This window comes from Lytechinus pictus, chromosome 13 (assembly GCF_037042905.1).
Source record: "Lytechinus pictus isolate F3 Inbred chromosome 13, Lp3.0, whole genome shotgun sequence".
Lineage (NCBI taxonomy): Eukaryota > Metazoa > Echinodermata > Echinoidea > Temnopleuroida > Toxopneustidae > Lytechinus > Lytechinus pictus.
The window spans coordinates 10,683,446-10,697,720 of NC_087257.1; the positions used below are offsets into that span (position 1 = coordinate 10,683,446).

Consider the following 14,275-nt stretch of genomic DNA (forward strand, 5'->3'; position numbering starts at 1 on the left):
TGGCCATAAGGTTAATCAAGTATTACTGAACATCCTGCCTGAGTTTCATGTCACATGACCAAGGTCAAAGGTCATTTAGGGTCAATGAACTTAGACCATGTTGGGGGAATCAACATCAAAATCTTAACCTAAGGTTAAGTTTTTGAAATGTCATCATAACTTAGAAAATATATGGACCTAGTTCATGAAACTTATACATAAGGTTAATCAAGTATCACTGAACATCCTGCATGAGTTTCACGTCACATGACCAAGGTCAAAGGTCATTTAGGGTCAATGAACTTTGGCCGAATTGGGGGTATCTGTTGAATTACCATCATAACTTTGAAAGTTTATGGATCTGATTCATGAAACTTGGACATAATAGTAATCAAGTATTACTGAACATCCTGTGCAAGTTTCAGGTCACATGATCAAGGTCAAAGGTCATTTAGGGTCAATGAACTTTGGCCAAATTGGGGTATTTGTTGAATTACAGCCATAAATTTAAAAGTTTGTTGGTCTAGTTCATAAAACTTGGACATAATAGTAATCAAGTATCACTGAACATCCTGTGCGAGTTTCAGGTCACATGATCAAGGTCAAAGGTCATGTAAGGTCAAAGAACTTTGGCCACGTTGGGGGTATTTGTTGAATTGCCATCATATCTCTATAAGTGTATTGGTCTATTCCATAAAACGTGGAAATAAGAGTAACCAAGTATCACTGAACATCTTGTGCGAGTTATAGTAGTTTTCAAAATCAGCACTGCGGCTATATTGAATCGCGTGATGCAGGTGAGACGGCCAGAGGCATTCCACTTGTTTCTTCTTATATCATATCATGAATAAATTCTAACTTTTTGTTTGCTTTTTTTATATCGAATCTGAGCAGATGTTGGTAATAAATTCGTGTTTGATAACTTAATTTATTTTTTATTTTTTGGTTAGCTGCATGTTTCATGGCACTTTCCAGTGCTCGTTCGTATCGTGACGCTCATCAAGTTCTATCGATGCGCAGCCGATCGTCGACGGCTCTACTCACGGTAAACCTCGCGCACGGTACCTTGAGAACTAGCCATCGACGATCACCCACAATACACCTCACCTCATCATTCGATCGAAGGAGCCGACGAGATTGAAATTCGGCAAATCAGGCCCATATTTCCGTTAGAAAATATATCAATTCATTCAATTGTTAATGCAAAACTATGTTATATGATATTTTAAGCATTTTCTGTCATTTTAGAGATAAATAAGGTAGAAATTTGATTTTTTCGCCTTGTTTTTGCAATCTTGTTCTATGTATTGATCTGTGAAAATGAATTGCGGAAGTCTTACGGTACGAAATTGTTTTCGAACGCATTTATATGCGCGTCCGGAATCACAATAGTGTCCGGTAATACAATACGTGACTATACATGGATTGCATATGCCCTAAAACTGCTGTGATGTGGATGAAAGGAAATGAAAACATGTTCTAGTTGCTCACGCAGTAGAAGCTTACACATTATTTGGAAAAAGTGTGGCTCAGGGTGCACCTTTCTTTTGATGGGTCAAATTGCACAGCTGCGCTTATGTAAATTTAAAGACGATCAATGTACATGTACACGTATAATCAGCTTTAGTTTGACTGTGAAGTGTGAACAGTGCTCTGCTGATCGTGTATGTGTTCTGTGTTTTTTTTTTTAATTGCGTTTTGTATCATGATTCATGTTGCTGTTGAAATTTGAAAATCAGCATTGAACTCACCCTTTCATGCACACCAGGGGCCCGTCTTACAAAGAGTTACGATTGATTGATCCGATCGATCACAACTATGGAAAGCCAGCAACGTCAACATCTTAAAATGCATTGTTTGTCCAAAATATTTTCTAGAAACGATGTATATTCATACATTCACTGCTTTCTTGACCATTCAGTTTGCTTCTCTCTGTTTTACAAGGACATTAGGCAAATTTCCTAAAGAAAAAATTATAACATTGATGGATTTCCATGTACTTGAGCTGGATGGGATCAATCAATTAAAAAAAAACTTGAGGGCTACTTCTTACAACCTACATGTACTGCGTAAATCTGCAATATTGGATAAGCTGTAAAGGGATGGTCTGGGCTGAAAATATATCTAATTAAATAGGGTAAAATTCACAGAGCAAAATGCTGAAAATTTCACCAAAATCGGATAACAAATAAAAAGTTATTGAATTTTTAATTTTATCAATATTTTGTGAAAACAGTTATATGCACACCATCATGATTATTACATGAAATCATGAATATTTCATTTTTTCATACATGTGTAAATGATGTGTCTCCATTATGATAAAATAAGTTGCAGCAATAAATAATAATGCACTTTAATCAGTTGTCAATCCAATTGTTTTAGTTCTTGGTAGAAAAATGTTGAATAAACCTAATTTCATACAATAAAATACTCTTTTTGAGCATTTCCAGGGGCAAAATTACCTTGAGCCCTCGTGTAATTAATTTTCCCCCTTGATTCACACTTCATTTTATGTGTTGTGTTTTTTCTTTAACAGGAGTTCTATGAGAATCTCAACAATTGCATACCGAGGACGATACCTGACGATTCTCAAGTGTTTCTTGGTCTGTCCTTGAGGGACTTGGTCACAACCTTCAAACACAAGGTAGGTTTCTACATTCACATCCTATGCCAAAGGTACGAGAGGTAGATTCACATAAAAGAGTGCCCCCGTCGGCAAGCTGTGATTGGTTAATATGTCAGAGCTTGGGTAAATACATGTATAGCTCAGAACAGGAAGAGTCTGAGTGCAGTACTCGTGCTACCCAGTTTCACTAGAATAATTTTGGACATATTCTGTAATTTCTGGATAAATCTGATAATATATATATATGCTGATGATGATGATACTAATAATAATAACCAGCATATAAACACACACATGTAGTAGTAGTAGTATATGTATGTATCCCACTATCACACTATTTACTAAAAAAAAAAGAAAAACAAAACTATCTTCTTAATGACATGAATGTGATACAAAAAAGGGAATAAATTACTATTTAACCAATCGGGGAAGAAATATGTTAATAGTAATATTAATAGGAATTTCTTAAATTAATATTGTGATTGCTGCTGTCATGTACAAATTGGTAGGGTTGGGTTGTTGTGATGTGATGTAATTACATCAAATCCAGTTCAAACTTGTCTGTTTCACCTGCTTTAGATCTTGGTATTGTTCAAGTTAATGATGCTGGAGAGAAGGATCCTCTTCTACACTTCTCCCGTTCATAAACTCTGCAATGCACTTCTTGCTATCGTCTCATTGTTCCCAGGTAAACCACTCTTCGATGTAATAACTCATTATATTCTGAACCTTTGCCTGGTAGGGTCATTTGAATATTCATCAATCACATGACATTTCTTTAAGAATGGTATAATATTCAACTTTTTGTCATGTAATATTACTGTACTTTTCTATTTGCTTTATAAATGAAATAAACTTTTCTGTAAGGACCATTCTTAATGGACAGCAAGTTATTGTATTTCATATGAGGACAGGAGATATATTATGAGTCACTGTCCAGGTCAATTGTTCCTTTAAATGTTTCCTTTAAATGTAATGAGACAACTGCCTTCTTCTTGTCAATTGATATTGATTGAGACTGTGTTACATTTCTGTTTTGCAATTCTTTCTTTCTTACTTTAGATGGGCATTGCAGCTCAGGCATACATTTATGGTTTAACATTTGACAATATTGATGCAGTTTATAAACTCCAAAAGTTGATCTTCAAATGAAATCATATTGTGTAATTGAGAATTTACAGATGTGTGTCATTGAGATATGAGTATTTACATCTGGGACCAAACTTTATGGTCACCATCAGAAAGATGTGGCCAGGGATCAAACCTCTGCATCAATTTGTGAGTTTCTCTATTATGTAACTTGGATTGATGGTGCATTCCGCAATGCTCAGTAGATTAATATCATAGGCCCGTATTCTTTAAGTCTGGTTTGATAAACTCTTGTTTAAAATTGTGGTTTAACTATGGATAGCCAAAATTGGCATGAATCTATACCAGAATGTCAATGTATTAACTCCTTTTTCTCTCTAATCATTCTTAACTGTTCGGAAGGATAAATAAGATAGCTTTCTCCACCATTCGCGAGTTAGCAAAGTGCACAGTAAATATAAGAAACATGTAAGTAAAATTTTGACATTTTTGGCTTTCCATAATTTTAGCACAGAGTTTATAGACCATGGTCTACATGTAAGTTTAACCTGACTTCAGAATACAGGCCATTGTATTTACATGTATGTGTAATGGTTTTATATCATCTAATTATGTTATATTTCTGTTTATTACCAAGGTATGATCGAACGAGGTCTTGAGAATTCGGCCTGTCCCAAGCACTACAACCCTCGTATCTCATCCATTGAGCTCACAGATTATGGTATCAACACGGACGACTACCTCGATGTGAAGATGTCACATGTGCCCAATTACAGTCACCAGAAGAGCCAGGAGAGCACTCCGGAAAAGAGCTGCGATAGCGGTGAGAAGTGCTTGAGGACACCTCTGGGAGACCCTAATGCAAACTCGATAGAGGACGAAGGTGTGGGCACAACAAAGTCTGAAGGAAAAATGAATGACAACCTGTCAAGGACAAGTTCATTTGATAAGGAAAACATTCCTGTGATTCGACGGGACAGTGAAAGCAGGAAAGCCAGTCGGTCGCCTTCTCAGGGGTCAAGAGGTGGTGATGAATCAAAGGAGAAGGTTACGAATGATGTCTCACCTGAAGAAGAGCTCCTAGATATGATTGACCAGGAGCTCTATGGAGACTTCTTTGAGAACTCCAAAGGCAACAGTGAGGGCAGGTCAGATTTGAACTCAGAGGAAAGGGACAAAGTCAGCGACTCTTTGGAATCCAGGAAAGAGAGCAATGCCTCCGACGAAACCAAAGAAGACAGTGAACTGCGGACGCAGAACCGGCTTCACCAGCACTCGGCTAGTATTCAATCCGGCGACAGTGGCATTGGTAGCTGCCAAAGGTCATCAACGGTCAGCAGTGGTCAATCACAGGCATTTGAAGAGGGTGTCAGGGAGATGAAGATGGAGAGATTAAGCGGAGCTGAAGATTATGTAGTCCTTCCAAATATGCCACAGCAAGAGCCCATGGAGCTGGATCGCTTTGGCTTTCCACTTGCAATATTTGGAAAGGTAAGACAAGAAAATTGTATCATATCAATAATAAAAAAATGGCATGTTAGGGTATTTTTTCTCAAAATGGGTATCTTGAGTTTATTGAAAGAGAACAAGCCTCAAGAATAGGGATGTGTTGGTTGCAAATGTAGATGGGTAATTTTCTTTTCATTCTGCACTTAGTTTTAATGAATCTTTCCAATTTTTGTGACTTGTTATTTCTGCATGAAGTCAATCAGTCAGTACATGTAGTTCAAATTCTTACATTTGTCCCTGTTGAAAGGGAATCGCTGGAATCACTTCACACTTGCGGCCATCACCATCACTCCTCGCCACTGTCCACTATGCTTTGCATCCTCCATCTTTGAACCTACCTTCCTTTACTTCTCCATGAAACACCAATCTCAAGCTCAATTTTTTAATAAATATGTTAATTATTACATGTTCGATGTTTTTCAGGGTTCCTTGTGCCATCCGTACATGTCTCTTCAGCAGCACGACATGCTACAAGACGTCAATGTCAGGTCGTTTGTCATCGGAGCAACAAATGCTCTCTTCAAACACCATAAGCATCTCATGGACGTCATTGTGGAGGTTAGTCAATTGGTTTCACTAGGTCAAATGCCAATTCATCTAGTTACTATTATTCGTCTACTATCATTTGATATACCATCAGTTCTTCCACTATCCACATGGGTCTAATTGCCGTTTCGTCCACTGACCATTTTGTCTAATAAGCAGTTGGTCCAATAGCCATATAGTCTGTATACCATTTACTCTAATTGGACTAAGTGTTAATTGGGTGAAATGAATGAAAATAAAATGGGTATTAGACCAACATGGGAGCGTTTAATCAATATTTTGGTTCGACAAGTTGTCAGATCTGGCCGAGAAGCAGTGTTACTATGGAAACTGTCAGATAAAACAGGACTTATTGGATAAAACGTCCAACAAATCCTTTCGTGAAATGCTCCTCTGGTTATGAGACGAAACGGTCATAGACGAACTGGTGAATAGACAAAGTGATGATTGGACCAATTGATTGTTAAACGAAATGTTGATGGATGGACGGATGGTTGATGGATGTAATGGCATTAGACAAAATGAAGGTAGACTATGTGATGAGTGGACGAGTTGGCAATAGACGAAGTGGCAATTTGCTGTCAATAAGGGTACTGTCACTGAAAGAGTTGCGCTGAATGCAAATCTAAATCAAGAAGGTTATAACAGCATCTTACCTGGGAGGGGGTGTTTCACAAAGATTGAAGTGTGACTTAAAGTCAAAAGTCATGCTTAACGCTGACATGCACATGATATTTAACACGCAATCTTATTGATTGATATGCAGTAGCATGCGTCTTCTTGGCATGATCTGACCAATGCTTTGATGCGTTATATACAGCATGCAACTATGAATGTAACTGCACCTTTTAACCCCAAAAATGGCCGGGGGGGGGGGGGGGTTGAATCAACCCCCCCTCAACATTTTCTGCGATCATTCCGCCGCGCGAAATTTTTTGACCGCGCCACTCGCAGAGTTTATACTTTTAAGTCTCGCGCATCTTTTGAGACCAAATTTACGACGCCCGGGTACGCGGTTCCGAAATTAGGCAACATTTTGTAAGTGCATATCAGACCAAAAATTGTTCCAAAACGTGATTTTGTGTACAAAGTCAATGCAAAGTGAGTTTTCTCATCATATTCATAAAGATATGATTATTTTTACTTTAAAAAGCTGAAAGCTATTGATTTTAGCATAATTATGCTTCAAAAAGGTTGTGCAATAAATCTGGTGAAAAAAACAAAGAAAAACAAAAGGTTGAAAAAACAAGGAAATACATAAGAAATTCATAAAACAATAAAATACATAAGAAATTGATTTACAAACCGAAGTTTTTTTCAATTGCCATTGTTAAGAATGCTACAAAGAATATTTTTACAAAAAATTAGCATTCTAGGAGCTTTATTTAGTGAATTAGAGCAAAAAGTATGATTTATGCATAAATTAGCATAATTAATTCATATAAAATTAAATCTCATTATTTTGGAAAATTTTACCATACAGCCTTGTAGATTACATCGCACACTACCAGCGTGCAAATTCTTGCGGTGCTCGCGCGATCGGCGGCCGAGATCTCAGGGGGGGGGGGTTGAATCAACCCCCCCACCCCCCCCCCCCCCCCGGCCACAGAACAGCCAAAAAAGCCCGGCCTAGTTAGGGTTAAGGCGACCGCACACCTTACGACTGGTCTGCGACCCGATTTCAGAATTAAATGTAGTAGAATTTGATGCTAATACTGTATTGAGACTTGGAATATCTTACTGTGTAATGTTCTAAATCATTGTACGAATACCTACATGTATGTTCAAATCTGTGACTATGCTATCATCCTTAGAATAAAAGTAAATTTAATATCTAGTCGTAATTACGTCATAGCAGTCATACAATTGGCTACGATTTGAAACTAATTTGGCCTATACTCCAAAATAAAGGCTTGGAATCTTTCAAAATGGTTATAATATTATTCTTTGAATTAATCTTAACCTCAAATGAAATGATATGTTCCATTCACATCTTCAGAAAATGAGCAAAATGCGATTTGTTCCAAAATTGGATCGCTAACAGTCGTAAGGTGTGCCTTTAGTCACACATAAATCTCTGTGAAAACACCCCCAGATTTTATATTTGGGGTGCATTCCATGCAGTACTTTTTGGAGTGGTGAATAAACTTACATAAAACTTTACATTGGAAGGGTTCCAAAACAAGGGAATAATATGAGTGTCTGGTGCCATTGAAATTATTACCAAATAATGTTTGATTATTATTATATATGTTCCATGTGTAAAAGTTCCAGTAATCCAATTAAGACTGAAGTTACATAACTTGTTGGTTTGAAGTAATAATAATGATATTCCGCTTTTGTATTGTGCTTATCATATCTGGACAACGTCTCATAATACACTGTACTTTACAGATATAGTACCGGGCAATTCCATAAAATGATCAACCTTTTTGTACATCTGACCCCCATTTTTCTCAAGTCTTCATGGTCATTTGAGAGCATTACAGACTGCCAAAATAACAAGAAATCAGAGACAGAAAATTTCATGAAGGTCCCACATATACATGTAGAGGGTTGGACGTAGACTACATATTTAATGAAATTACCCTTATAGCCTTTCCTACATTAATAGGTGTATGAACAACATTCGATCCCTGTAAGTATTCTAGCAATGTCATTCAAGGTGCTTGAACCGCTAAGTCATTTTCTTCCTATTTATCTTCTTTTTTTTTTTTTTTTTCTTTTAAAGGTTGAGGAAGGTAAAGTAAATATCTTAGACAATGAACTGAGGAAGCAGGTGTCTTTAAGCACAGCTGATCTGAGGTTTGCAGACTTCTTAATCAAGAATGTAACAGACCGCAGTGATGTATATCTAGATGGAACAGGTAATATGATCTAGGCATATGAAAGATATTTTTTAATTAATTTTTTTATTATACATTTTTTTTTAACAAGTGCACACCTAGTTAACAAGAATGCGTATAGCATTCTTATGTATTTGAATGCAGGATAAAAGAGCATTGTCGATGAAATACCTTGCTCACAGGCACGAGTGTCGCCGGCCGGGGATCGAACCCCGGACTTTCTATGTACAGTCAGGCGCCCTAGACCACTCGGCAACGGCACCTCTGTGATCAATTATATGATTAATTACCCTTTTACGTACGTTTGGTCTATGATCACGGTAGAGTGCCTGAAGGGGGCCCTAGTCTGTAGGCACAGACCCTTGATTTTCACTCTTTGCATAGTACATAATGCAGAGTCTGAAGTAGTGAGACTAGATTCAATATGCACTGTGGCTGGCTCTACACAGACAGAGAGTTTGGAGTCTAGTCTTCACTCTAGACATGGATCTGGATGTATACGATGCAGGGCCCTCCTGGGCATGAACGCATTGGGTACCTGACCTGAATTTTGGCGGGACCGGCAGGTGCAATACACCGGGTGAACACCCTACTCTTTGACGAATAGTGTATTGGTTTTAACGTGCATAGGTTGTGACTCTCCTATACTCGGGACCAACATTTGCGTCCTTTCCGATGGACGATGTGTTTTCCAACTGTATTCACACCTGCACTGAATACAGTGATGAGGCACGCTAACACACAACGCTTTAGCATCAGATTTTTTTGTTAGACGTGTTTCGGCATGAGCGGGACTCGAACCCCTCACGTTGAGATCTATGATCTCATCCGAAACATGCGCTCTAACCGACTGAGCTACACTACCACCCTGGTTTTGGTTAAAGTGTCAAATTTGAGTCTGTGCTTGCAGACTAGGGTGCCCCTCGGGTGATCGCTTCCTGGTAATCATCTCTTCAAGTTTGCATACGATGATCGTGTGATTTTCATACGCATCCCCGATCGTCGTAGGGTCTATGATTTTGTTTATCTCGGATTCGTACAAATCTGTCAAATCTTCAGTTCGTAGCCCTTAAAGGGGAAGTTCACCCTGACTTAAAGCTTATTATAAAAATAGCAGAAAAATTAGTAGAAAAATCTCTGTAAAGTTTTGAGATAAATCCATCAGAGATTGAGAAAATTATGACAGTTTTATATTTTTGATTTGTGACATCATATGCGAGCAGCTTCCCCATATATCCTGTAGTAAATATTTAGTGAAATGTAATTTTCTAGAAAATGATTTTTTTTTTCATTTTACCTTCAAAATATCAATAGACAAATCAGTTCACACCCGCTCCTGAAAGAAAATAAAAAAACAGTCTTCATGAACCATAAAAAGGGAAGTTTATCCATTTTATATCACATAAGTGTACATAATATGTGGCTTGTTTCTGACATCACAAATCGAAAATTAAAAACTGATTTTATATTTTTTGTATCCATCAATCCATTTTTTTTCTTCTCTTGTATGTTTAGGATGGGAAGGAAGTGATGAATGGATAAGAGCACAGTTCAAACTCTACATACTCTCTCTCTTATCAACATGTACAAGTATTGGTAAGTAAGAGTTTGCCTTACTTAGCAATGGAAACATGTAACAAATTTGACATTCGCTTTTTAAGAGCAAATTGCATCAGTCATTTTACAAGAAACATATTCAACTTGATAATGAAGTGTATTGCGGAAATGGTTTACGGTACACCATGCGTAAATTCCTGGAAGGAATCGGGTAAGAAAAGTGGATAGAAATGGAGATGAAATGGAAAGGCGAGAAAGTGGAGATTTGAGAGTAGAGTATTCTTTTCAAAGTGAGTGTAAACTCCTTGGCCCGTATTCAGAAGTCGGGTTTAAAGTTGTGGTTTGAGTATGGAAAGCCAATTGTTACATAAATCACTAACGGTATCATATTTCAGCTCATTTGGCTCTCAAATCATTCATAATTGTCTAGGAAGTATAGATAGATGATTGTCTTCACAATCGATGTATCAGGAAAGAGCACAGTAAACATAAGAAACATACAACTTAATATAAATTTGGACACTTTTGGCTTCCCAAAATTTTAGCACAGAGTTAGACCATGGTCTAAGTTAAACCAGACTTCAGAATACGGGCCATTCTGGTTTACAGTCCTTTCAAGGACTACACTCGTTTCGAAAAGAATATTCTACTTTCAAATCTCCACTTTCTCGCCGTTCCATTTCACCTCCATTTCTATCCACTTTTCTTACCTCAGTCCCTCCAGGACTTTACACATGTTGTACCGTAAATCTCTTCCGCGATTGCTCATAACACCATGCAAACCTTCAAACGTCAAATGAAGTGTATGTTCTCTTTTCACTGTTCTTTTTTTTTATTAATCTTTACTGTGTACATTTGTTCCATGGGCGTAAATATGTGATGTCATTTCATTCAAGTGGGGGAGGGGGGAGGGGTGAAACAATAGTTCCTCCCCCCCCACCATAGATTCACCGATTGAATTTACGCCGGTGATTTGTCCCCATTGAAAAGGAGATTAATATATGAATATCAATCAGTGAATTCATGCATCGACACTACTCCAATCATTTCAATACATCCTTTTTGTTGAATCTTTAAAAAAAAAAAGTTTAATGCAACAAAATATAAAAGAAATTGTGTCTGCATAAAATTATTTTTCTATATTTCTTTAAATCATCTCATATTTGTTTGGTTGACTTTAACGTTAAGCAACATTATGTGATCATTCATGGTGTACTTGATTCAGTTCTCTGATTTACATTGGTGCTCAAGTATTACATTCAATAAATTTTGTTTATCAAGGCTTGCCAAACAGTACAATGTTCGGCAAGCCCTGAGAAACAAACTTTATCGAACTTGTCTACATTCAACACTGGGCATGAAGGAATGTATTTTGTTGTGGGGTTCACTAACTATTGAGCACAACTGTACATTGTAACATGCTCATTGTTTATTCAGGAACCTATTCAGTGAGTGAAATAGGAGACTTCAATGAGAGTTTTGTGCAAGCTTGGAAAACAACTCATAACTTCAGAATGTGGAACAGTAAGGTTCATCCTGGCATCGATCAAATACATACTGGGTAAGATCTTCTCTACTTATTATGAAATACACTAAAGGGAAAGTTCACCCTGACAATAATTTGGTTTTAATAAAATCAGAAAAAACAAAAACATTGGTGAAGGTTTGATGAAAATTTGCTGAGGAACAGCAGAGTTTTTTTTTTTTTGACGTCACAGACAAGCAGTTCCCCCATTTTAATTGAACATTATGAGTAAATTGATTTTTTCCATAGAATAATGTGTGTGATGACATATCCACCACTCAAATTACTTAACTCTCAACTCTTGAGAAAATGGAATTTATATCACACAATATATAGAAGAGTTGCTTGCATATGACGTCAAATATTGAAAATTTTCGGAAATTCATAACTCTCTTATTTTTTAATGGATTTTCATCAAACTGTCACCAATGTTTGCTCTATTTTTTTATGTTTATTTTAAAGCCCAACTTATTAAACCTTCACCAGGTTATGGTGTTCAGTTAGGTAGATATTATGTAGAATACAGTATATGAGAGGTAAAGGTGTCAGATGAAAACAAAATATCAGACATGAAATTTTTGAGGAAAGGATTACCTGCTGACTACATGTATCTGTTCTTTGAGAGAAATTGATTTTACCCATTACCAACTTGAAGCACGTGGTCACTGTACAAAACCTGTAGGAATTAAAAGGTGGTCTCTCTACTCATTGGCTGGTTTGGAAATCGTTTCGCAGGGTGATGCAATTTTTAATCACCTGAAAATTTGGGTTTATTGCAGCATTTTGTTATTAAAGAAGGGACAAATTTCCCCAGGTGGATTTTGCAATTGACATTTACACTCTTTTTGTGTGTGTTGCTGATATTTGATTTGAGTGTTGCATTACTCCATAATTCTTCTTTTTCCTTTCCCCTAAATTTTCTTATGTTTTTTGCTTGTTTTAGGCATCCCTTCCACGGTCACCTCAGTGTCAGCGATATGAAGATTAGATTATCAAGGTGAGTATTCACAGCAAACACTATACACAGATTTAGAAAGGAAGGCTACTAGGTAGATTCTAGACCACAATCCAATTAGAATTAGCTCGGACTTATCTCTTTTTCACCTCACCTGAGATTGCTCATGTGGGGGCGTCGTGGTCTAGTAGTTATGACTCTCGTCTGTCATTCTGAGGGATGTGGGTTCAATTCCCAGCCATCGCATGTTTTCCTTCAGCAAGAAATTTACCCACATTGTGTTGCACTCAACCCAGGTGAGGTGAATGGGTACCCGGTAGGAAGAAATTCCTGGAATGTCTGAGCTCTTAGGTAACCGAGCTAATGCCGGGGTAATAATGATAGCAGGGCCAGCTGGGAGAACAGTTTTCAGAATTGAAGTGGCTGCCCTGGGTCAATATACAGATATTTTTATAATTATTATGATTTTTTTTTGTGAATGCTTTATTGTTGAAATGACATTGGAAGGCAAAAGTCTGTGGAGAAGACTACACAAAGCCTTAATTGAAATATACTCTAACTTATAGGCCCGTATTCTGAAGTCAGGTTTAATTTAGACCACGGTCTAACTCTGTGCTAAAATTATGGGGAGGCAAAATTTCAAAATTCCCGTTTATATTGTAATTTCTTATGTTTACTATTTTTTCAAAATACTTCAGTTATCAGTCCCAGACAATTATTAACAATTTGAGTGTCAATTTAGTTAAAGTGGATTTTTACTGTTAGGGATTTGTGCCCCAAATGGCTATCCATAGTTAAACCACAACTTAAAACCAGGGTTTAATTTAAACCCGAGTTCAGAATACGGGCCATAGAGGCTTACCCTATGAACTAGGGACAGGTCCTGGATTTACAAGACAGGAGGGCAGGGGAGCACTTTAAAAGAACGAAAAAAAAATTGATAAGCAAAAATTAAGAAGGAAATCACTTCACTTCTCAAGGAGAGCATTTTCCAATTAAGAAATTTTGACAGGAAAGAAAAGATAGGGATGGGCAAGGGTTTTCCATGACATTTGCTGTGGCGACAATTGCTCTGTTAGAAAATCTGCACTTTAATCCCAAATAAAACCTAACCTCCAAAGCTAATTGAAGCTTAATCCTTATCTTTGAATTATTCTTAACCCCACAAGCCTATGACAATCCTAACTCTAAAAATATGCCCTCTGAGATATAAAGACATGAGCAAATGTCCCAGGAGCATATGTCACGTCAGCCCAGAGGATCATCGCTGTCCCATCCCCTGGATCTGCACCTGCTATGAACTCTTCTTCTTTTAAACCTCTCTTCTCTATCTCTCGCTCTCTGTTTGCTTCTCTACATCCATCAGTGTGATGCAGACGACCGATCGAGGGAAGAGACTGAACAGCGCCCTCAACCGGACAGGTGTGGCTGTCATGCAGACGGGGAAGGTCGTCGGAGAGGCGCTGACCACGGCCAAGTCAGCGGTGTCTTCGTGGCTTTACGGGCTTGCCAGCGAATGGAAGGAGGAAGGAGAAGATGATACGAATGCTGAGGTGAAATGAGGAACAACCACCAGCTCAATGCCCTGTCTTCGATTATTAATAATAATAATAATTGGCTTTTATATACATGTAGCGCGA

At 37.5% G+C, this 14,275-nt stretch overlaps 1 protein-coding gene across 2 annotated transcripts in view; it reads left to right on the forward strand.

Annotated features, from left to right (window-relative positions):
- The window catches only part of LOC129275009 (late secretory pathway protein AVL9 homolog), a 34,807-nt gene extending 20,532 nt beyond the window's left edge, over positions 1–14,275 (forward strand). The window contains exons 6-14 of one of the 2 annotated variants that reach the window (XR_010295465.1): positions 2,519–2,626; positions 3,188–3,296; positions 4,335–5,188; positions 5,630–5,764; positions 8,484–8,619; positions 10,114–10,194; positions 11,593–11,716; positions 12,624–13,201; positions 13,490–13,554. Coding sequence is in view for 1 of the 2 variants with exons in the window: in XM_064108551.1 (XP_063964621.1) it covers positions 2,519–2,626; positions 3,188–3,296; positions 4,335–5,188; positions 5,630–5,764; positions 8,484–8,619; positions 10,114–10,194; positions 11,593–11,716; positions 12,624–12,677; positions 14,002–14,197 (1,797 nt within the window). In the remaining variant the exon portion in view is untranslated. Of the gene's footprint in view, positions 1–2,518; positions 2,627–3,187; positions 3,297–4,334; positions 5,189–5,629; positions 5,765–8,483; positions 8,620–10,113; positions 10,195–11,592; positions 11,717–12,623; positions 13,202–13,489; positions 13,555–14,001 lie in introns of those variants that run through there. The other variant, XM_064108551.1, reaches the window with a different exon arrangement.